The sequence below is a fragment of the Asterias amurensis genome, chromosome 11 (assembly GCF_032118995.1).
Source record: "Asterias amurensis chromosome 11, ASM3211899v1".
Lineage (NCBI taxonomy): Eukaryota > Metazoa > Echinodermata > Asteroidea > Forcipulatida > Asteriidae > Asterias > Asterias amurensis.
Genome location: NC_092658.1, coordinates 22,019,787 through 22,043,249, shown reverse-complemented (window position 1 = coordinate 22,043,249; position 23,463 = coordinate 22,019,787). Strand labels below are relative to the sequence as shown.

General features: G+C 44.8%; 1 protein-coding gene across 1 annotated transcript in view; it reads right to left on the bottom strand.

The window, feature by feature from the left end:
• The window catches only part of LOC139944553 (chitobiosyldiphosphodolichol beta-mannosyltransferase-like), a 92,942-nt gene that overhangs the window by 14,793 nt on the left and 54,686 nt on the right, over window positions 1–23,463 (bottom strand). The window contains exons 8-9 of the mRNA XM_071941600.1: window positions 16,383–16,497; window positions 6,840–6,915 (exon numbers count right to left, since the gene is read on the bottom strand). Of these exons, the coding sequence (XP_071797701.1) occupies window positions 6,840–6,915; window positions 16,383–16,497 (191 nt within the window). The remainder of the gene's footprint in view (window positions 1–6,839; window positions 6,916–16,382; window positions 16,498–23,463) is intronic.

The window sequence follows — 23,463 nt, the reverse complement described above, 5'->3', positions numbered from 1 at the left end:
TCGAGTGCGTAGCCGCACTCGATTGTCTCGAGAACCCATCTGTCGGACGTGATCTGAGCCCAGGACCCCAAAAATTCCTGAAGGCGGCCCCCCACGGGTCCGTCGGCGGGAGGTCGCCTTGAGACCGGGAGGTCACTTCCGCCATGCCCCGGGATACCGGGGGGCGGACGCACGAAAACCACGGCCCGGCTGGGCCCGCTGTTGGCCTTGGGCCAACGTGCGTGCGATCGGCGGTCCTTGGTTCCCACGAAAACCGCCACCGGCGGGTCTCTGTGGGCGCCTACGTGGAATCACAAAGGAGGCTTGCTTGCCTTTCCTTGCCGCCGGTAGGGGGAGCGCATCAAGTCGTTTGCGAGCCCCGACGGACGGTAGGAACAGAGCGTCTAGGACGTTTGCCCTACGGGCAGATGTTGCTAGGGTGGATACTCTCGTAAATTGATCTAGGACAGTGCGCAGGCCATTATCCAGGCAATGGAGGGCCGCCACCATCATGTCCGCTGGGATCGAGTCCTCGTCGCCGGCAAGCGTGAGGTACTCAGACAAGAGGAGCAAAAAAGACGATGTTCGCATGCCAAAGCACGATGCTGAGTCTATCTTCCTGACTACTTCCTCCATCTTCCACCGCGCTTTGTCGGTGAAGGGGAGTTTGGAAGAGGTTGACCCCCTGTCTGCGGTCAGCTTGTCTGCTGCGGAGTCCGGTAGGACCGGGGTCGAAAAATATTAATCGAAATCCCCGGGGGGAAATCGGTAATATAAATCCGCCCGCTTGGGGTAGGCCGTGCAAGAGGATGCCGACATAATGCCCTCGTTGCGGTCAGGTGACGGTGGGACGGTGGCTGGGAGGGGAGGCCGGTGGCCGGCTGACCGTGCACGGTACGCTGCCTCGATCCTGGCGCACCCAGCCATGACCGGACTGGTCGGGCTGGGTGTACGCGCCACGAAAACTGGGAAAATTCCTGAACCTCGCGCCGGCCGGATATTGAGGCCGCTAAGGTCTGGAAAGCCGTGAGGAATTCGTCTCGGGATAGCGGCTCGCTACCCCGATGATGCTTCTTATGGCCGTCAGGTGAGAAGTCGTCAGACGACCGAAGATGACGGTCTTTTCTGGTCCTCTGCCGCTTATTCGGTACCCGCTCACGGGACGAATCCGAGGCTCTCTCTGAGGAAACCTGAGTGACAGGGATGCCCGAACAACGGGTGAAACCCGAAGACGAGGGCTGGCCCTGTGAGTGGGGTATCCCGGGGGAGTCCCAGGCACCCGACTCCGCACCCATAATCCTTCTCCCCATGGCCAGCGCCCCACAGCCTATGGCATGGGCGGGTGCCTTGTGGGTCTTAAAGCCTCGCAAAAGGCCGTCACCAACCGTCGTGGGGGAATCCACAGTGTCGGTGCGGGCTGGGTATTCTGAGCCGTGCGGAGGGGGGATGCCCTCCGGCTTTAGAGACCCCGAGGCGGTGCTGAGAGAGTGGGCGGCGCGCTCCGGAACGGAGCCACCTTTCGCCCTTCCTCTCTTGGTCGCTGCCCCGGCACCGGTTTTCTTGGCCTTGCCAGGGCGTTTGACCTTCGACTGGGTCGACCCACGCACACTGACCGAAGAGGGGGAGCGGGAAGCAACCCCTCTTTGATCGATGGGTATTCCGGCCGCCGCAGCCGACAGAGGCTGCATCGGCTGGCTGGAGGACTGCAAGCCGGGCGACGGAGTGTCGCCGGCGCAGCCCCCCGAGAGCTCCGACTGTCCCGGGGAAACGGACGTTACCCCAGTAGTGACAGCTGAAGCCCACCCCAGTTTCTTTACGCTACTCATTATTTTATCAACGAAATCAAACTATAGTTTATTTCACAACTCACTACAACAACAACTACAACTCTAGTCTTTTTAAGCACTCTTAGCGAGGAAAGGTTTAGACAACGGTTGAACTGTGGAACAGATTTAAAACACAACCTCACCCACTCGCGGCTAAGAGAAAAGAGGACGACTCCATGACGGGCATGTTGCGGGGCGTTATGGGTAGGACGGTGGAGGGCGCTATTGTGTGTGAAAGTCTTAGCATTTCTGCCTCGCGGCATAGGGAATATGCAAATTAGTAATTCGACTCTACCGGTCAGTAGAGTGAAGTAGACTACTGATGTACATATTATGACATCATAATGACGTCACAGGTTGACCAAAATATAATGACGCTACTTACTGGTTATAATACAAACAATAATAATATGACGTTTGTTTATGGTCGGCTTATGGTAATATATTTATGGTTACAAAGGGACATACAAAAGACGTCTATGCAACGTCTGCTCAATGACGTTACTATCTGGTTAAAATACAAACATTAATGCGACGTCTTAATATGATCAGACTGTTGTAATAAAACGATGGTTAGACTATGACAATAAAATTACGTCTAAGCAACGTCTGGTCAATGACGTTACTATTAAGTTATAAATCTACCTAGAATGTAACGTTCATTTTCGGTTACATTTTAGTTATCATAGTCATGACCATCTTACGACGTCCATACGACGTTATTAATTTACGTTCGATTCTTGTCGCCAATCTGACGTTGTATTTTAGTCACTTTTTGGTAATCTGACGCCGCAACTCAAAATCAACCATAATATGATGTCAGAAAGACGTTGTGTGCCTGCTGGGGTCACATGACCCATGATGACAACATTGATCTGAAACTTCACAAATATGGTGCCTGCCTGACTGTCAACGTCTGTATAATTTTTGAAGTGATTACACAAAACTTCACCAAATACATCTTCAAAAAGTCAATTTTTAACAGTTTTCAACCTGCCGCTAGAGGGCGCTCTTGTTAATCATGACGTCGGTATTTTTTTTTTAGCTGCCCACCCCTGTTGGCCACTAACATTGCTGAAAGCAACTTCATAACTTTGTTCACTTTTGAATTACAAGGCACTTCTGGTTTTGACCTGAGTCGACCAGAAATAAATGTCATGTAAAGTCACACGCACTCATAATAATAACTTATTTATCCCTACCCAATCCCGCAAACAGAAACCGCCAGTCTCTTGTGGCTGATTTGATATGGATTTTTAAATATTTAAAACAGTCTAGCTTTATGATGACTCACATGACAGGTGATGACATCATCATAATGTCAATGTAATATGCAGACCATTGCGCCATCACTGAAAGTTTCATTGCAATTGCTCTTAACCCTTTAGCAGGCGTTCTGTGTTTTACCATGCATACCGCCCACACGCACCCACGCAGTTTGGCATGGTGTATTTGGAGTTATAAACGTGCAATTAAAACTCAGCAAACAGCTGTAGATAGAGCGCGATCTCAAGATGACAACAGTCTCAAAATAGCACATGGTCCACGTAAGAAAAAACAACGTAAGGTTCAAAGGTCAAAAGTCATTTCACAATCAAATAACACATGTACGAGTACATGTAGGTGCTTTTTGTCTGTGTGGAGCGGGTCGTTTTCTCTGTGTGGGGTGACCGTATAGGGGATGTACCACGTACCACACGCGCATGTCTCTTGCTTGTTTCGCGACAAACTTGATGGTGTTGGCACTTCTGACTAATCCATGTTTATCCTTCATGACTTCAAGTACTCTCCCCAGTGCCCAGGTATTTATGGGAGTCGGGTCTACTACCAACACAACATCTCCCACAGCCACATTACATTTTGGGTTGGTCCATTTCTTCCACCTGTTCCAAAAGGCATCTGCAAAGTACTTGTCTCGCTTGTCAAATAAACTGGGTCCAAGCTGGTGTCTTGACTCAAAGTCGAGATCTGCTCCTCCAATTCAACCATCAACACGTACACAGCCATCCACCAGCTCAGGAACTTATTTGGCAGGAGTTTCTCGGTCTCTGCTCTTGTCTGATTCAGGATTTGGAGAGTGGAGCACCGGATTGGGTTCTTGTTGCTCCAACTCTTGTTTCACTGATGGCCGTTCCAACGTCTCGCTTGCAGCCACTCTATCTTGGACGCGTTTCAGTCTGGCTCTGTCTGAATCGTGCTCCAGAAGTCTGTCAATCGGATTGATCGATTTCTCTGTGGTCGTCCTTACTGTTTTCTCAACTTCCACATCATCATCTAGTAACTTGGTCAAATCTGTATCTTCCTGAGGCCATTGATGCTTGAGCTGTTCTACTTCTGATATTGCTGTGACCTCAGTCTTGTTCACAGAAAAACTGTAACCCTTGTCACACTGCATTTGATCATTCTCTCTTATCACATTCCAGACCACCCAGCCAAGCTTGGTTCTCGCAGCATGAGGAGTACCCGAAGGACCAGTTTTCAGATCCAACGGGGTGTAGGCATCCGCTACGTTGCTGCCTATCAAGAGTCCAATGTCTGCGTCTATTTCTGGCAGGCTGAATTGTGCCTTTAGTATGGTTGGAAGAGCAACCTCATCTTTCATGTCCAAGTTGGTGACTGTAAATCCATCGATGCGATTCGTTTTCATGGAGTAGGACTTTCCCATGGTGTCCAAAAAAATGGACCTACGTGGTCCACTTACGCCCAACTGTTCTGCTAGTCTCTCACTACAGAAGGAGACGGTGCTTCCCGGATCCATGAATGCATACGTGTGTACAGCTTTGGTACCATTTCTCAATCTGACTTTAATTGGTACAATTGCCAAAGTAAATTGACCTTGTGTACCGGCCCTCGTATTTCCACCTGAGCGCTTTGTGAAATTTGCACATTCTCTATTTACGCCATCTGGATTGGGATTTGACTCGGGGTTGAGAACTTTGTCCTCATCATGAAGGCTGGTTGGGTGTCGACGCTTGCAAATGTCACAAGTGGATCTGTAGTAACAATCTTTACTCAGATGACCACGCTTGAGACATCCATAACACAGACCCTTGGTTTTTACAAACTCTGTCCTTTCTGAAAAAGGCTGACTAAACAGACGCTTGCACTTGTCGGTTAGATGACTGGAATCATTACAATATATACACGCCCTGACTACTTCTTTGTTGTCTGATGTTTCTGCTGCTCGTATTCAACACTTGAAACTTCTGTTGCAAAACTACCCTTTGAACGATTTGTGTTTGTGGTGACAATCTTCACATCTTGGCTCAGTGCATCTCTTCCATAAATTGGATCCATCACCATCTTTGCTTCCATTTTCACAAACCGAACCAGTTGACTAAATTGGACAGTCTCACCTTTGTCTTTAGTTTGCCAAACAAAGTTCTCCACCTACCATGGAGGTAAAATGGTAGTTTCCCCACCAACCTCCTCATGTTGTCGGGGTACTCAAGGACTTTCACAGCTTCGATGCATTTCACAGCATTTTCACATTCAACTAACAGAATCAAGAATTCATCAAGTGCCTTAGGGTTGTCTGGGCGAATACATGGCCATGCAAGTGCTTTCTTAATGAAGGAGTGTGCCATGAGTTGTACATCTCATACCTTGACTCCAATTCTCTGAGAGCTGTGGGGTATCCTTGCTCAGCAGGAAGATGGCTAAAACCAGAGACAACTTTATTTGCCTCTCCATTGGTGAATTGTTGAAGATAGCTCATTCGTTTATCATCGTTTTCAGTGTGAACTGTTACCTTGGTGTTGAACTGCCGTATGAATTTGCGGTACTCCGTAGGTTCCCCACTAAAGCGCTTGATCTCGTGGGTTGGTCTTTTCAGTTGCCTGACAACAGCCAGAAGAATGTTGTCCCCTGACATGTCACTTACACTTCGGTTGACACAGTGCTCATCAGCTTTGCTACATGTACCTGAAACAGACTGGTTATTGACATGCAATGGCACTGGTACAACTTCACTATGACATGGTGAATTAAGACAACTCTGTTTACTATGTGTTTGTACACTACAAATTTTGTCATAACTCTCTGGTTCAAAACAATGAGCATTCACATTTAGTGCATATTGACCATTATTTGTCTGGTCTACCCTGTCTGACTGCTTATTCTGTTTTGCTACAAAGGATACATCATTATTTGACTGCCTGTCTGAATTTGAATCCCTAAATCTAAATGGAGATGACTGCACTTCATAACTGTCCAAAACCTTTTCCTTTGCCTGTACAATGTTCAGTTCTGTGTTCAAATTCAGCTCCTCTTCTTCCAGTTGCAATTTCAGTCGTGCCATCTCAATCTCTTGTTTTCTCTTTAGTGTCTTCATTCTTGCTTCCAAAACAGCTTTCTCTTGTTCCGCTGATACAGCGCTGGCAATGGAAGCTCGTGAGCGTCTTCCACTCGTGCGTGAAACACTGGTCATGTTGTCAATGTTCTAGGTACATGTATGATGCTGCTTGCTTTGGTTCCCAACATCGTACTCCAGTTGTGAGCGGGCTGCTTCCCAGTCGGAGTAATATACTTTAAAGTTCTTCAGGTAAGTATCTTTGTTGTCCCATATGTTCTCCATATACTCCTGAAGATCTTCTTTAGACAACAAGGTGCAGTACTCGCTATTCTGTTTGAGCAAGTCCTCGTAAAATGACAACCATACCTTGTATTCGGCTCGCACTTCACTTCGGTTGTGCTTCTCGTACATAACATATTCGAGCCTTTCAGTTTTTGACTTTATTTGCCAGAATAATTGTGACACACACTTTGCTTTCATGTCCTGTAGGCAAGCCCCTTTTCTGTTTGCATTCTTGCCCTTGATCTTATTTAAAGGGTGTCATAATTACAAGTTGTTTAATGGATGTAAAGACCAATACAAATGTAAACAAATTCTTTGAGACATATTCTACTGATGTTGACTCTGTAAAACAGGTCTTATTTAGCACACAAAGTTGGTATTATTAATTTATTTTTGTAAAATTTGGTTGGAAATTGTGCACTTTACTAAGTAATTGATGCTGTCACATTATGACTTACCTGCAACTGTTGTGACAATTCCTGGGCATCATTGAAGACTAACCCGTTCTCTTTGTGTTTCACTAATTCACCGAGGCTGCAAAAACAAAGTTACCCATTGTTACTAGGATTTAGGTTCAAATCACATCGCAATGTTTAGAGTAAAAATACCCATCATATCAACAGTAACTAGACTTATTTAAGCTAAGAAAAATGAGCAGGAACCTGTGGGTCGATTTCCACATTGGATAATTATGTGCCGTGTCATGGCCTAGCAGTTAAGAGCACTGGACTCAAGCTCTGGTGTTCAGCAGAGTGCGGGTTCGAGAGTAGAGACACCTGTGTCCTTAAGCAAGACACTTAACCATTGCTAAAGCCGTTGGTCCAGTGTGTTGTGTAACGCACGTAAAATAACCAAGTGCACTTATTTATCGTAAAGAGAAGGTGTTTGCCCTAATGCACCTGGTAAAACATTACATGGTGGTATAAAAGGATTAGGTCTCATAATTCAAAAATAGAGGTCGTTCACACGTCGTACGTAAGTTGGTCTAACTCAACTTAGACCGGTTCGTCTGAACGCGAAAAAAGGGGCAGTCTAAGTCCTAATCAATGCAGGTTTATCTTTTAAAGACAGTGGACACTTTTGGTAATTTTCAAAGACTAGTGCTCTCACTTGGTGTATCTCAACATATGCATTAAATAACAAACCTGTGAAAATTTGAGATAATAATGAAAGAAAAAAACACCCTGGTCACCAGAAGTTGTGTGCTTTCAGATGCTTGATTTTGAGACCTCAAATTCTAAATCTGATGTCTCGAAAACAAATTCGTGTAAAATTACTTTTTTCTCAAAAACTATGTCACTTCAGAGGGAGCTGTTTCCCACAATGTTTTATATTATAACACCCCTCGCAAGTATTGTGCCTGCTCATTGGTTTAGAGCGCGTCACATGACATGTCTTAGTTTTGCTAGACGACGGCCGTGTGATAGAGCGTCGGTTTGCCATGCGCTAGTCCGAAGACTAGCACATGGCGCCGTGCGCTAGTCCGACAGACTAGCACACGGCGTGCAGTACCCAGACGTCCGTTGCGTGTACGAGGATGATAAATTAATAGTCTGTAACCATTTCGGATTGTCCGACACTACATGCAACACAGTAGGTAAAAGTGTTTGCAATCTGTGTTCGCGTCGCATTCAGGTCTGTAACTTAATAATAATAATACAGGTTTTAGAAATGTTTGGGGTGTTATAAAACAAATATTGACTGCTTTTACTCGTGCAATGGTTAAAAACTATGACTCCCTCGGTGATCTCCGGAGCGTTCTATTTTCCCTCGGCTTCGCCTCGGGAAAATAGAACGCTCCGTGGATCACCTCGGGAGTCATATGTTTTAACCATAGCACTCGAAGCAGTCAATATTTGTATACTATCAACCTCTCCCCATTATTCGTAATCAAGAAAGGTTTTATGATATAAATTATTTTGAGTAATTACCAATAGTGTCAACAGATGACCCTTTGTGCAGTGCAATGCACAAGCCCGGGACCCGGAGTGCTTGTATTCATGATGGTATTGTGGGTGAAGCACTATATTGCTGCTTACCGAGTTGGCGAAACTCTCTGGATTCTCAACCAAATTATATTTTCCCAAGCGTGTTTTGTTGTGTGTCCTACAATAAATTGAAACTTTTTTTCATGCATATACTACGACCGCAGCGAAAGAGCATTTCTTAATGCTTCTCACATGCACAGCGATCAATCTCTGATATCCCATAGTCATCCATCACCGATCCCGAGGATGTGCTTTTCTATTGCCGCCACCGTTACGAGATTGAACTGCCATGGGTGGGAGGCTGTGTGTAGGGGAAATTCCCTTAGCCAGCAATCACCATGTTGTTGGGAAGGTTAGGAAAATACTGAAAAGTGCATGTACCATTTACTAGTGCTGGGCGAATAGTGAAATTTTGTTATTCGGATACCGCTGGCCAACTATCCGAAATTAACCGGATATTCGAATAGTTTTTTTCGCCGCTAGAGGGCGCTATAAAAAAAATAAAAATAAAAAAATATTTAGAAAAATATTTTTTTTGTCGCTAGAGGACGCTGTTCGTTTGTGAATGAGATCTTCTGGGCGGATTGATATTAGTTTTAGACAGTGTCACTCGGTTCATTCATAAAAATGACCGGATCTAATTTAAAGATGGCGATTTGCTTTTTCTTTTGATCGTGGATGACTCTACGTGAAGGAAAACTTTTGTAATCTTTGAACAAATTACGTCAGAAATGTCATTGTTTTGACTCTTCACGGAGGTGAGCATAGTTAAATACTTAATTTATGCTGTTTTATGCTGTCTTAATAGAAGTTTCATTAGGATTCAGACAAAACATTCATGTCAGTTGTCGCCCGACGTCCGCGGATATTCGGATATTAAAGAATATCCGGTTACTTGGTTGTAATTACAGAACTATCCGGTTTATAAATAGCTATTCGCGCCCTATGCGGATATCCGGTTAAGAAAAAAAAGGCATTCGCGGTTACGGATAGGAAAACCTATTCGCCATTAACCGGATATTCGAATAATTCGCCCAGGCCTACCATTTACGTAACTTGCACGTGTGTTTATGAACGAATCCGAATAAAAATCGCAGCACCAGCTTTTGAGAGATTGCAACTTCCAATCGACAAAGGTAAAAACTATGAATTAATTAAATCAGAACCGGTGGTGAAAACACAAAAATCAAATGTGTTCTGTTTCATGGAATATGGATGCTATTTTGGTGAGTTTTCTCAGCGTTTTTTTGTATCCATATTGTTTACACTTTACACTGTAAATTAAAGTCATGTTTTGTTTGTTTAGTTCATTTTTGTTTAACAGTCATGTTTGGTTTTTTTAAGTGCTCATATCCTCCCAGCGGTAAAACTAATTTCCGCGTTCGATTGAGCCGTTTTTATCCAATAACATGTTCTGATGATGATCATCGAGGGCACTCAGCAGCAGTATCTCGGCGCACTACTTTGACCTCTTAAAACTGAAGATAAACCGGATCGGTGCTGTCTGAACGCATTGGGTTTTTATTTTTACGACCACCACCCACTGCTTGTCAAAGTTAAACCGGTTTGGGTCTAACTTACTATGCTGTCTGAACATACCCATAGTCCCACATTGTGCAGGAAATACTGTATGTAATAGCTGTATTTCACTGTGACAGCTATTGTTTTTGTCAAGATTTTTATTTTGTTAAAGCTGTTTTGTAGCGCAGCGCAGCGAAACAGCACTTGTATTCGTTCAAAGTTTGTTTAAATATTTTATTTATTTGTCTTTTCCAGACTACCGGAAGTCATTAAAAAAGTGTACGTCATTATTGCACGAATGTAGCTGTTCTGACCTACTGTCGAAACACATTTGTTTATGTCAAGATTTTTATTATTTTTTAGCTGTTTCGAAGCGCAGCGCAGTGAAACAGCTCTTGTTCTCATTAAAAGTTTGTTTAAATACTTTATTTATTTGTCTGTTTCAGACTACTGGAAGTCATTGAAAAAACGTACGATTTGTTCTGCGTGACCTTTTGCATAGTTCCTAAAGAGCAATTGCAATGAAACTTTTAGTGATAAAAAGCAATGGTGCAATGATCATCAGAAAACAAGGATGTCATTATGACGTCATTACCTGGCACGTGATGTCATCTTAAGGCTACACTATTTGAAATATTTGAAGTTTCTTGACTACATACATATTGCCAGGATGATACATGTACATCATTAATCTATTCAACTTCCTTGAAAGTTTGTTTTTGGTGATAAACATGTCCGTTCTGATCTAGCTTGCATCCCTATACAAGCCACTTATTTATATTGCCTTCAGGATCTGCCATGCCAAAAATGTAGCAGAATTACCAAGTCTCACGCATTAGGCTTGAGACTCACGCATTTTGGCTCTGTCTCATGCTCACACGCACAGTAACCATTTTCTCACGCATTGGGGCCAGACTGGGGAAAACAAATTTTAAAAAATAATGACAATGCATTGCCAAATCTCGTTCGTGTGTACAAAAAACGCAATCTACAAAGTTTGCACAATCTTCAGATTGCACGCAGTTTATCAGAATCATCAACTTGAGCTGCCGTACACACAGAGCGCAAATTTGCAGAGCTTAGAAAAATCTCACGCATAGCTGGCCTCTGGACTTGGCATCTCTGATATAGTGTCAGACTAGTCTTTATCCCTCAAACAATTTTCAATATCTTCAACACATTACACACACTATATTCCCACCCACAGAAGTGTGGGCGGGGTCTACGAGGGAATACTTACCTGTAGAGTACAATACTATTTTTGCATATTTCCCTATAACAGCAGGTAATATCGCTAAGAATTAAATAGCGCCCTCTATTGGCCACCCCAAAGTGCCCCGCAGGGGTACCACGTGATCTTCTTGTGCACCAATTATGGAACCCCGAGACATCGAGAACCGTGGGGACGGAGGGAGGGATGCTCTACAGGTAAGTATTCCCTCGTAGACCCCGCCAACACTTCTGTGGGGGGGGGGGGAGTCTACTTCACTCATACTTACCTGTAGAGCACAATACTATTTTTGCATAGACTCGCACCGAGTACTGGTGGTGGGTATGCGAGATGTCAGGGTAATATATTGCGCCCCTGAACGCCTGACTGCGAAATCAAACCCGGCGGCGCGTACATGCCAACGACGGGAGTGAAAACAGTTACATTATAGTAACCCATGTTATATAATGGTATTCACAATAAAAACACAGAATCAATGATCAGAGAACAATGAGCAAAATGGGAACTCACCTATTGGTGGGAGGTTCCTGGCTGGGTTGACGCTCTGCTAGCAGCCACTAGAACCGTCCTCCCCGCTCTGCCCTCAGTCTGGAGTACATCCCTCAAATAACAGTCTGTGAATGTATTTGGGGTCTTCCAGCAGGCTGCCTGTGTAATATCACTCAAAGAAACACCTTTAAAAAATGCCCATGATGTGGAGGCCGCCCGAATTTCATGGGCGTTAACCCTCTCCGACGTTGGCACGTTCGCGTCTGAGCGTATCACTGCGACAAGCCATCGTGTAATCATGTCCCAAGACGCCGGGCCATGCGGCGTCGTCGACGTAACAAACAACTGTGGGTGGTTACGAAGCGGTTCCGTTCGGCTGACATACCACTTAAGTGCCCTGACTGGGCACCATAGCTTGTCCTTCCGGACCGACGAGTGGGACAAAGATATCTGGATGCAAAAGCATGTCCGACTGGTTCTTGGTCAGAAAACCCGTCGCGGGTATCAGACGAACCCCACCCGGTTCCCACCGGATGTGGCCTGGCTCGGTTATCAGGGAGTGAAGCTCACTGCAACGCCTTGACGTAGCCACGGCTAACAAGAAAGTCAATTTAATGGATAGTTGCAACAGTGTTGTGCTAGCCATTGGTTCATAAGGCGGTCCCGTTAGCGTGGTTAGAATGCTAAAAAGGTCCCATGCAGGTACCAGCCTCCGTACCGGAGGCCAGGACACAAACATCCCAAGAAGCGAGATCGGGGGGCAAGCATACGCTAGAAGCCCGTCCCACTGGACAGCCAGAGCGTCCCTCCGCCAAGCACTGGGGTCGGGACCCCTCGAGCAGTACGTCGGGAGTTGGTGGTTAATGCTTGAAGCGAACAGATTGACGTGTGGGCGGTCGATCAGTTGGAACAACAGTTGGGCAACCTGAGGATGCAGCGTCCACTCTGTGGGGTGGATCCACCCCCTGGACAGAGCATCCGCTGTGACGTTCTCCTCGCCCGGGAGATGAATCGCCGTCAGCGAGACCTCGTTGTGCATGCACCAGTGGAGCAGCTCCCAGGTGTATGCGCACAACTGGGGGGACCGAGTCCCCCCCTGGTGGTTGATGTATGACAAGACGGTGGTGTTGTCGGATTGAACCAACACCGCCTGGCCAACTACCACCCTCCGGAAACACTCGAGAGCGTAGGTCACTGCTAGCAGCTCGAGTACATTGATGTGGGCCGAACTGTGCTCGGGGCCCCAACACCCGGCCACCTAGCATTGGCACAGGGTAGCCCCCCAGCCTGACAGAGACGCGTCTGTTGTGACAGTCAATGATGGTCGGGCCTTTCGGAAAACTCGACCCCCCAAGAGGTCGTCGAGCCACAGCACTGGAGGTGTGGGTCCAGCCACGCCGAAGTCGGCACCAAATGACTGATGGTGTTGCGACTGGGTCGGTAAGAGGAAAGCAGGTGGAGATGTATCGGCCTCATACGAAGCCTGCAAAACTTTATGACGTCCACCATGCTGGTCATGAGCCCCAACAGCCGGAGCTAAGCCCGAGCCGGGGCCCCCGGCGTTGCCAAAAAGAGAGAAACGCATTGTTTGAGGTTCACCAAGCGTTCCATCGAGGGGTGGGCCAGCCGACCCGAAGGTCCAGTGACGCCCCTAGAAAAGTCGGGCACTGGGATGTTTAGAGAAACCCCAGCTCGGCTTTTAGACGCCACATTAGCGCGAAAGCCGCTTCCGTGGAGGCCCGGGATTGACCCACGATCAACCAGTCGTCGAGGTAGGTAAACACCGACACCCCCCGCCTCAGCAGGGCGGCCACTACCACCTTCACTAATCTTAAGAAGACCCGAGGGGAGGTGGAGAGGCCGAACGGGAGCGTTGAGAATTTGTATCGGACATTTTTGTATTGAAACCGAAGGAATTTCCAGTGCTCTCGGCAGACAGGAACAGGAAGGTAAGCTTCCTTCAAGTCCAGACTTGCCGCCCACGCCGGCGTCCAGATGGACTCTAATGTAATTTGGAGAGTATCCATCCGAAACCGCCTGGGGCGAATAAATTTGTTCAGAGGCTTGAGGTTTAGGATTAAACGCCAAGTGCCGGCCAAGGTCGACATAAACCCCGACCCTATTTCGCCCGATTGAAGAACATGAACCGCCCTTTTCTTGATGAGGGATGTTATCTCCCCTTCGAGAGAAGGCGTTGTTTCGGGTCGGTCGGGATCGGCGTTGCCGAACTAACATTTCCGACGGAGGGGTGCCAGTGAACTCGATCGCATAGCCGCAATCAACTGTACTGAGCACCCATCGGTCGTAGGTCACCTGAGCACAGGACCCCGCAAAGTCGCGAAGGCGGCCCCCCCACGTGTCCGACGATGGGAGGCTGCCGCGAGTCTGACACGTCACTTCCGCCAGCCCCCGGGTAGCGGGGGGCCGGTGCTCGGAAGCCACGACCGGCAGCTGAGCTGTTGTCAAGCAAACGTCTGGGGTTGCGTGGTACGCGTCCCCGCCGAGCTGGCTGCCCGGTGCCGAAAAGCACTGCGTGCGGGCTTGAACAGTTTACGCTGAGGGATAACGAATGAAGGCTTACCCTAGCCTGAGATGGCTTGGTGGATGGGCCCGCCGGCTTCTTAAGGTTAATTTTCTCAGTAGCCTTAAGCCGCTTGTCCTCCGCCTGCATCAGCTCCTCGAATTTCCCTGCAAACAAATCTCCGCCCGCCAAGGGGAGGGCCTCAAACCTCTTGCGAGCGCCCGGAGACGGGAGAAAAAGGGCGTCGAGTGCGTTGCACCGACGAGCACGTGTCGCTAATGTCGTTACTCGTGCGAACTGGTCTAGTGCTGTTCTAAGCCCATGGTCAAGGCAGTGAAAGGCCGCCCGCAACATGTCCTTGGGAACATCACTGTCCTCTTCGCACCCCATGGCCAAGTATTCGGTCAAGAGCAGCAAAAATGATGTTGACCGCATACCAAATCTAGAAGCGACATCGACTTTCTTCAAGGTCTCCTCAAACTTATCTTATCAGCGACTAATTTTTCCTTCACTGAGTCATGCAGCACTCCTCGAAGTCCGCTTGAGGAAACTGGTAGTATTCACTCTCAAGAGATGAATCTGGACGCCATTTGGAATTGCTGATTGCTTGCATCCGATCAATGCACATTTCATCCAGCGGCAGTTGGGGAAAAACTTTATCCCTTCCTGCCCCCGGACCCCGTGCGGCGTTTGAAAGACTTCTTAGTCGGTAACGGCGACTCGTCAACAGTGGGGAGATCTAGTACCTTCACAATGTCCTGCTGTACCAAGCGCAACTCTGTCTCCGCTATGGATAAACGTTGCAGCTTCGTCCTCCCCAGCCCACTCGCCGGAGCGAGACACATGGGTCGACACCGGGGATCGGGAGCCGTGTGAACTCGTAAGAGCGGTGTCCTGGCCCTGTACATGAGGCCCCCCCTTGGTCGAAAAATGGGTGGATGCTCAACGCCTGCTGGGAGGCCGGAGCACGGTTAACCGTGTGCGGTAAATCCCGCTGTACCGCCCTCAACCAACCATGGCCAATGACCGATGGTTGGGGGGTGGTCAGGGAGGCCAGTCAGGGATGCCGTAAAGGACTGAAATGCTTGAAAAAGATCAGACCTTGTCATCAAGTCTTCCCCCTTACGGCGTTTGCCGTGGGCAGACTGATCCGAACTCGAGCTACTGGAGGAAGAGCGGCGCGCACGCCGCGAATTCTTATTCCTTTCGCCCCTGTGTGACGTATTGTCTTGAGTAACCGAAGACACGTCAGGTGGCTGAAGAACGGGCACCCCCGAACACCGGAAAACCGATGCCGTGGAGCGCCCGTCCGAGCGTCACCCGCTTGGGGACAACAGTCCGTCTAGCCCTCCCCGGCCCGCGGTGCCCATACACCCATCGGGTTGGCGGGCGCTGCACGGTCCGGGAACCCGGTTAACAACCCGCCCCGGTCACCCGTGCTGTATTGCACTTTGCCAGGGGGGCCCGAGAGGCCAGAACCCATTGAGCCATGACGGCTAGCCACAATGGGCTGCCCGGTACTCTGGGTTTGGTCGGTGGCAAGCATCAGACCCGGTACACTGTCTTGCTTACCTACATGACCTTTCTTAGGCTTAAGTTCCGTCTTGGGGGCTCGGGTAACCCGCCCCTTGGACACAGCCTTGCCAGTCCCACTATCTTTGGCCGATGCCGGGGACCGAGTACTCGGCCCCCCGACATCACCAGTGGGACTGCCAGAACCCGCAGCCGACAGTGGCTGTGGGTGCTGGGCGGTAGACTGGGACGGCAACTAGTGTCGCCGACACAGCCTACCGAGGACTCGGACTGTCCCGAGGGGGTGGTAATTTCCCTCAGTTACGACAGACTTTGTCCTCCCAAAACGCTTCATTTTCTTCTCACACAATTGTATCAATCAAAACAACACAAAACAACGACAGTTCCACGAATCGTACTGGTCGTAGGATATTATAAGAAAGCTTCTCAAAGCAAAAATGGGGACGTTTTAAGAATAAATCTTGCTAGTTAATTAAAAAAACGTCTCACCCTCTTGGCGCTAAGAGAAAAGAGGAAGATCACGTGGTACCCTGCACTATGGGGCGGCCAATAGAGGGCGCTATTTAATTCTTAGCGATACTACCTGCCGGTATAGGGAAATATGCAAAAATAGTATTGTGCTCTACAGGTAAGTATGAGTGAAGTAGACTCTGCCAATTTTGAAAGACTAAACCTAACACTTATTTTAAATAAATGTTTAATTATAGCAGTAACTCACCACTGAAAGTTGATTGCACAAACAGGCAGTCCAGAGCCAAACATGTCAACAACCTTCATTGGCAGATCTAAACCACTAGATGATATGTGAAGACATACTCCCAAATCTGCTGAACCTTTTCAACCAAAAACAAAATAACATTGTGTTTAATGCAGTTGTCAGTTGTCGACAATAAAAAAAATACATATCAAATTGCACATTGCTGCCCTTGATGGTATAAAACATTGTGAGAAACGGCTCCCTCTGAAGCGCCATAGTTTTCAAGAAAGAAGTAATTTTCAACAAATTTGATTTTGAGACCTCAGATTTAAAACTTGAGGTCTCGAAATCAACCATTTAAACGCACACAACTTCGTGTGACAAGGGTGTTTTCTTCTTTCATTATTATCTCGCAACTTTGACGATCGATTGAGCTTAAATTTTCACAGGTTAGTTATTTTATGCACATGTTGAGATACACCAACTGTGAAGGCTAGTCTTTGACAATTACCAATAGAGTCCACTGCCTTTAAGTAAAAAATTAATTATTTTGGTACTACACTTGATATTTTGATCGGTTGCACACAGTATGAATTATGATTTTTCATTAATTAACTAATGTGTTTAAAATAAATACAAACATGTATTTGACATTTTCAAAATGATAGGGGATGCGGATATTTATGAATGAGATTTTCCCTAGGTTTTTCTGTGGATCGGATTGGCCTAGCAGTCGAATTCTCGACTTTGGAGTAAAAGAACAGGATGTCAATGTTTTGTTTACATCAGACAATTTCAAAATTGATAGAGGATGCATATCTATGGGATTTATCTAGGTTTTTTTGTTGAACGATTTGGTCTAGCGGTAGATTTCTCGACTTTGGAGTCAACAGTTCCCAAATCGAATCCTAGAACAGGATGTCATCAGACACCAGACAGTCCTGTTCACCAACTACACGGATTAAAACTGACCTGGAGATTCCTTTCACACTACAAAATTGTTTAACCCAGAGACTATAAATTGAATCCAGTTCCACACTAACACGGAGCAGATGTGTTCACACTACACATTTTTTAACTCGGAGATGTTTTTTCAGACATCGTGATGAAAAATAGACCATCGAAAAATCAAAGAGCAAAATCGTAAGTGCCGAGAGAGCGCCAAGAGCGGGGCCGTTTATGTTGACTTTGATGATGGAGTTGCACGTATACACAGTGATCTCCTCATTTGCCGTCGCCGCCGAAATGTTTAAAGTTTTACGATTAAGTTGACATCATCTTTATTCCTTATGACAGTTAAACTACTCTCATAACACAGAAAGAGAACAACGAAGAAAGGATCGGCCACTTTAGTTCCCATTTTAGGACATAATCAAAACGCCGATTGAAAAAGTTTCCCACAACAGTCGACCACGTGAGTTAATGATACATGATAATGCACGTGTTGTCGGAAGTAAGACAACTCGACCATTCGGACAACTCGTCGGTTTAGACAGCTCGAACATACAGACAACACAACGGTTCAGACAGCTAGACCTTGAGGTAACTCGACCGTTTGGACAACTCGTTGGTTTAGACAGCTCGACCGTACAGACAACTCGACTTTTAGACAACACGATGGATGGCCAGAGATAAGTCGACTGTTGAACGGTTGTTTTCAGTTGACCTCAGTTTCGGTAAAAAAAAACTAATAAATTATGGCTTGACCTGTGGATATCCCTATTAGACGATTTACCGATTTGTTTTTTTAACACCAAGATTTTCTTGGGCAGGGTTAAGTTTTACCTGGATTAAGCCAGTTTTGGGTCCCGTAATCTTGAGACGGTCCCAAAAAAATGATCTATCAAGACCATCTAAAAGTAAACCTAGAATTCAACCACAAGCCAGCCACTCATTGTCCTAAGTCGGCGGCGCCACAATTCCCTTAGATGTGCCGCAATTGTAAATACTTGGGTTCTTATCATACAAAATTGTTACACTTTGTTGTAACTTGATACAAAGTATAACAACGTTTCAACATTTTTGCTTTGTACGCTGCTCTGCCACATTATTGACCCGAATCATTGACTGAGACTCCCATGTTTTTATTTATTTCTTGTTTTAACAACTTAACTGTAAAATGAACAAAATTCACTATTGAAATAACCATACTATCCTGACTGTCATTAAAAAACGACAAGAAAAAACAACCGCCCCTCCAAAAAGTATTAATAATATTACTTGTATGCAACAACGACTCCATTGTCCGTCGTTCACTTATTCACGTAAATGCGGAAACGAATAAACGAAATTGACCCTTTTCCATAGTGACTTTGTTAAATGTGCAAGCTCTGCTAGCAGCAGACTAATATCATTAGTAAAAAAAGAAGACACTGAACAAACAAATTAAACAAACCCCCAAAATATAGTATTTTTGACGCAACATTTTGGCGGATGGGAGCAACTAAAAATAGTAAATTAATAATGCTTGCTGTTTCAAGATCAGAAGTCAGAATCTAAAATGACACATTGTTTAACTTATAAAGAAGCGAAACCAAAATGTTTCGGGTCGACAGCTTTTAAATTCCGTAAGCCAATTTAAAATTGACAGTACAGGTAGCCTAAAGTCATGTTCCCACGAAAAAACTAACACAATAATAACACCATTATCAACGACAGTTCATAAACAACAACAACAACAGCATATATAATAAACACATGGTTTTAACAAGGCTCAACAAAATGTTCTGACACTTTTGCATGTCGGCCACATGGTTGCAGGGTAGGCCTGCATAGCAAGTATGTTTATCAACACGAAAGTTCAACCATGTTCAACCAAGACCATTGTTTACGTCAGAGAGCCTCTCATTTAAATACACCGTCCCGACCGCAGACTCTGTGCGGCCAGCCACAGAGGCACGGTTGAATAACAAAGGACTCATGTTGATTCATATGGTAATGAAGCTCTCCAGCAAAACTCTAGGACATTACTAGGGGGCTCTTTTGTTAGAAGGGGATTAAAAAGTCTGCAACATCCTGCAGACTAACTGCAGAAAGAACGCCTGGGGAATTTCAACAAGGCCCCTTAATTTAAACTGACTAATCATGGTAAATTACCAGCTTCTTAGTTATTCTATTGTATGTTTGCATAATGCTGTTATCCATTTTTCATATATTTTATGTTTGTAAATAATGCTGAATTAATAACAATAACATTACCACTTATAAATTAGGCCACAGGTCAAAGGCTTGGAATTAGTTTAGGCAACTGGTCCCCGGTTTGAACAAGGTTTACTTCACCCAAATCATTCCAAATCCCAGGCGGTCTATTTTCGTCGTCCACGCTCGTCGCCTGAAATGAACCCGGTCCTAGACGGACGACACCACCTCAGAGTCTATGTAGGAGGTCCTATTTTCAAGGTGTCCCTAAAATCGTGGCAAATCTTTTACCTATCTGTGCGCGATGTAAACCGTCCCTGGATAAAAATTGTGTGGTTTTATTTGCCAAGCAAAGAGTCTCCTCTCCCTTGACCAAAACTTAGAAACACGTACATGTAAGGCTCCACTGGTTACTTGCACTTGTTCATGTAAATGCAAAAATTTATTTTAGGCATTTCTACAAGGTACAAAAATATGTCATCATGTTGAGGCTAAATATACAAATATTTGCCCAACGAAAAAGTTTCATCAAACACTATTTCAATTCTTAATAATATTCATGATGATCAAATCATGTGACTAAATATTTTGCTGAGCATTCTGGAAAAAAAAGAAGCCATGTGCCTTATATCATTTTCGAATATTTTTGGAGATTTTTATTTTTTAACCCTCATATATCAATATTATTATTAATGTTAAAGTTTAAACATCAGCTTGTTGATTCAATTATCACTATTTATTTATACGCTTTATTATAAATATTAAGAAAAAAATATATAAAAAATAATAAATAAAAATCAGATTTGAAAGCCAGTAATTATTCACACTTTTTATTATTATTTTTTTCTTCTTTGTTTGTTGTTGCAAGTTACCATGGTAGTTTTTAAAATTTAATTTAAAAAATATTTTGAATAAAATGAAGACAACTGCTGGCTATAGAGTCATACACAGAGACTCAAAAAACAACTTGCAGTCACTGCAGATGTTTCTTCCAAGTATGGCTTGACCAGGAAACCTTGCTTTCTCGTGTGCCTTGAAAACAGGAAAACTAAAACAAAATGGGGCCAGTTGAAGTCATCGAAGATCGGTGTGTGGTGTGAACATTTCAATGTCCATCAAGCTTTAAGTTATGTTTGCATACTTCATATTAAAAAATGAAGATAATTAGGGCATTGGTTGATACATGGCATCATTATTTGTTTCCCAATTCAAAGAAAAAGGCATAATACCGTGAAAACTGGTAAGAGGACTCGATATATACGTTGACATTTTTTCACTAATTTCTCAAAAACTACAACACCACAGCAAGTAATATTTTAAGGGAAGCTTTCAACTGTCATTATCTTCAAACTGTTCAAGTTTAGTGTAAATCTGTGGACACAATGGTATGTTGTCGTCATCAAAAACCCCTATTTTTACCTTCGTGTACTAAGTATATGGGTCCAGAACTCGGTTAGGAAACAAATAAAAAGAGACTGCGCTGTGGTCCAGAACGCGGGTAGAAAAACAAGAAAAAGAGACTTGAGTAGACTCCTCTCAAGAAGTCACAACTCATAATAGGTACATACTGAATTGCATTTTGTTACATGGTCACAGTTTGTACTTTAAACCTGTAGCCAGCGTGTGTGTTTGCTGAGCCGTATCTTCCTTTCTTAATTCCCCACCTGCGTGCTTTGTTAATGGCACTTACTTTCATTCAAGACGTGGTCATGCTTGAGAAATTATGCGGTATAAAAGCTAATGCATGCCATAGCCGCACCCTCTTTCGATTCTGCGAAGCGCGGGACGGGATGCTGACCGGTGCAAACCTCGGGATGTGATGTTCACTACTTCTACAATAAAGTCTGAAGGCGCTACTGACGGCGCTACTGACGGGACGGGAATCCATTGTGGGCGTGGTACTGATGAGGGTCTTGGACTACTCTTAACTGTGAGGTTCTACCATACTATCGAAGACTACCTACCAGTGGTGAGCGCCGGACTCCCCGTTCCCGAGCACTCCTGGGTCGATTGAGCACCACTTAATGGTATTTCTTTAAATAATCTAATTTCATTGATTTCGGCCGAATCTTACTTTATTATCCTAATTCAGTTCATTGACGAATCTTGCCTTGATTTATGCTTTACCTAACTTCATTTTGTCAACACCCTTTGTAAGCTTTGTTTTTTTTAACAAATTACTTAATTGTTACTGTACACAGAATGTTTCAACCCTTGTCTTTTTCAGTAGCTGGTTTCCCTTTCTTTAACTGTTTTGGTAATTCCATTCTTTATACAGTCTGCCGTGCGTACCAACTTATGGGGTCGTACGTAACAATTTACCATAGAGAATGTTTAACAATAACATGGAAGTGGCTGCATCCAGTTATAGTCAAATGAAGATTACGTGGTTAATTAATTAAGATTTTTAATTTTGTTTACATTTAGAGTAAAGCTTATGTTCTAAGCTTCAATTTGATATATAATTTAACTCTTTTATCCTTATACTTTAGGAGACAGGAACTAAACAACAACGCTGTACAAACGCAGTGGGGTTTTAGGCGGAAACAAAGAACAGTAATAACTAGACATTAGGTGTTTGTGAACAAACACAAAGCTGTTCTGTGTTGTTTTGCTTGGATTATGTGCTAAAATGACCAAGGGTCGAGCCTATAACTGAAAAAAGGTTTGAAATAGTTGAATAGTGTCTTGAGTTATGGTGCCACTTCCGGTTGACCCGAAAGTAGAGGTCGACATGGGGTCACGGTAACTTAAGGCTAATCTCCAATGCCCAAGGGGTCTTAAACTGAAAAAAGTTTGAAAATCGGTTCAATGGTACTTGAGATATGGTCCCACTTCCAGTTGACACGTAAGAAGAGGTCAAAATAAGGTCACGGTTTTTCCCAACAAATTTTAAGACCTAAGGAGTCTTTAACTGAAGATTTTTTTTTAAATCGGTTGTGTAACTCTTGAGATATGGTCACACTTCCGGTTAATCCGGAAGTAGGGGTCAACTTGAGGTCACAGTTTTTCAAAATTAATGTCTATGCCCCAAGGAGTCTTCACTACAGACAGTGTAAAATTGGTCCTGCACTTCTTGAGATATGGTGCTGCAAGGATTTTCACTGTCAATAGAGGGCGGTATATAAGATGAGTGGTCCCTAGTTGAATAATGTAAAAACTTGCATTTGACTCAGGATTGTTTGATTTGGTTGGTTTCTTGAGTTCATGCCAGTATCTTTAGAGTCCATTGCCATGTGACAAACTACTTAATGATAAAATCCTTGTATTTGGTTGGTGGTTTCATGTTTGATCTAGTTGAGTGGATTTTACTGAACTCGTAACCACCAATCTCTGCACCTACGATCACCATTTTCTGCTAAATGTGCATGCGCGGAATAAAATGTGCGAGCTTGGAAGCACACAAACAAAAAAAATCCCTGCTAAGCAATGTATTTCGCTTGACGTAAGCGCAGAATTCACTGCTTCTTCTAACCACTGAATCTTTGCTTCCAGAGCAGAGCACTACATTGGGCCCATTCGCACAAGATTTTTCATAAGGTTTATCGCGATTCAGAACCGCAATGCATTTTGGGAAGGCATATGGGGAGGTTTCTACCAGTTTCTACAACTCACGCTCGCAACGCCTATACCTTTGTGTGGGTTCAACAGCGCCCTCTCTTGAAATTTTGCGATTCGCGAAAAAACCTTAATAAGCAAGTTCCCATCATGATAGGCCTGGATGACTAGTGAAATTTACTAACTGGACTAGTCGCACCTCAAACCCAACTACATGTATGACACTTGTCGAGATAAATTAGGTATTCTCAAGACTTGTGCCGCAAAGTGTTGCAAGCGCACGTTATATTATATGTTGCGAATAGTAAGAAGCAACACAACTAAGTGTTGCACCAGACAGGTAGTCGGGTCAACGTTTGAGCACGATTATAACGGAGTAGAGAAAAATAGTAGTTGCGACTCAAAT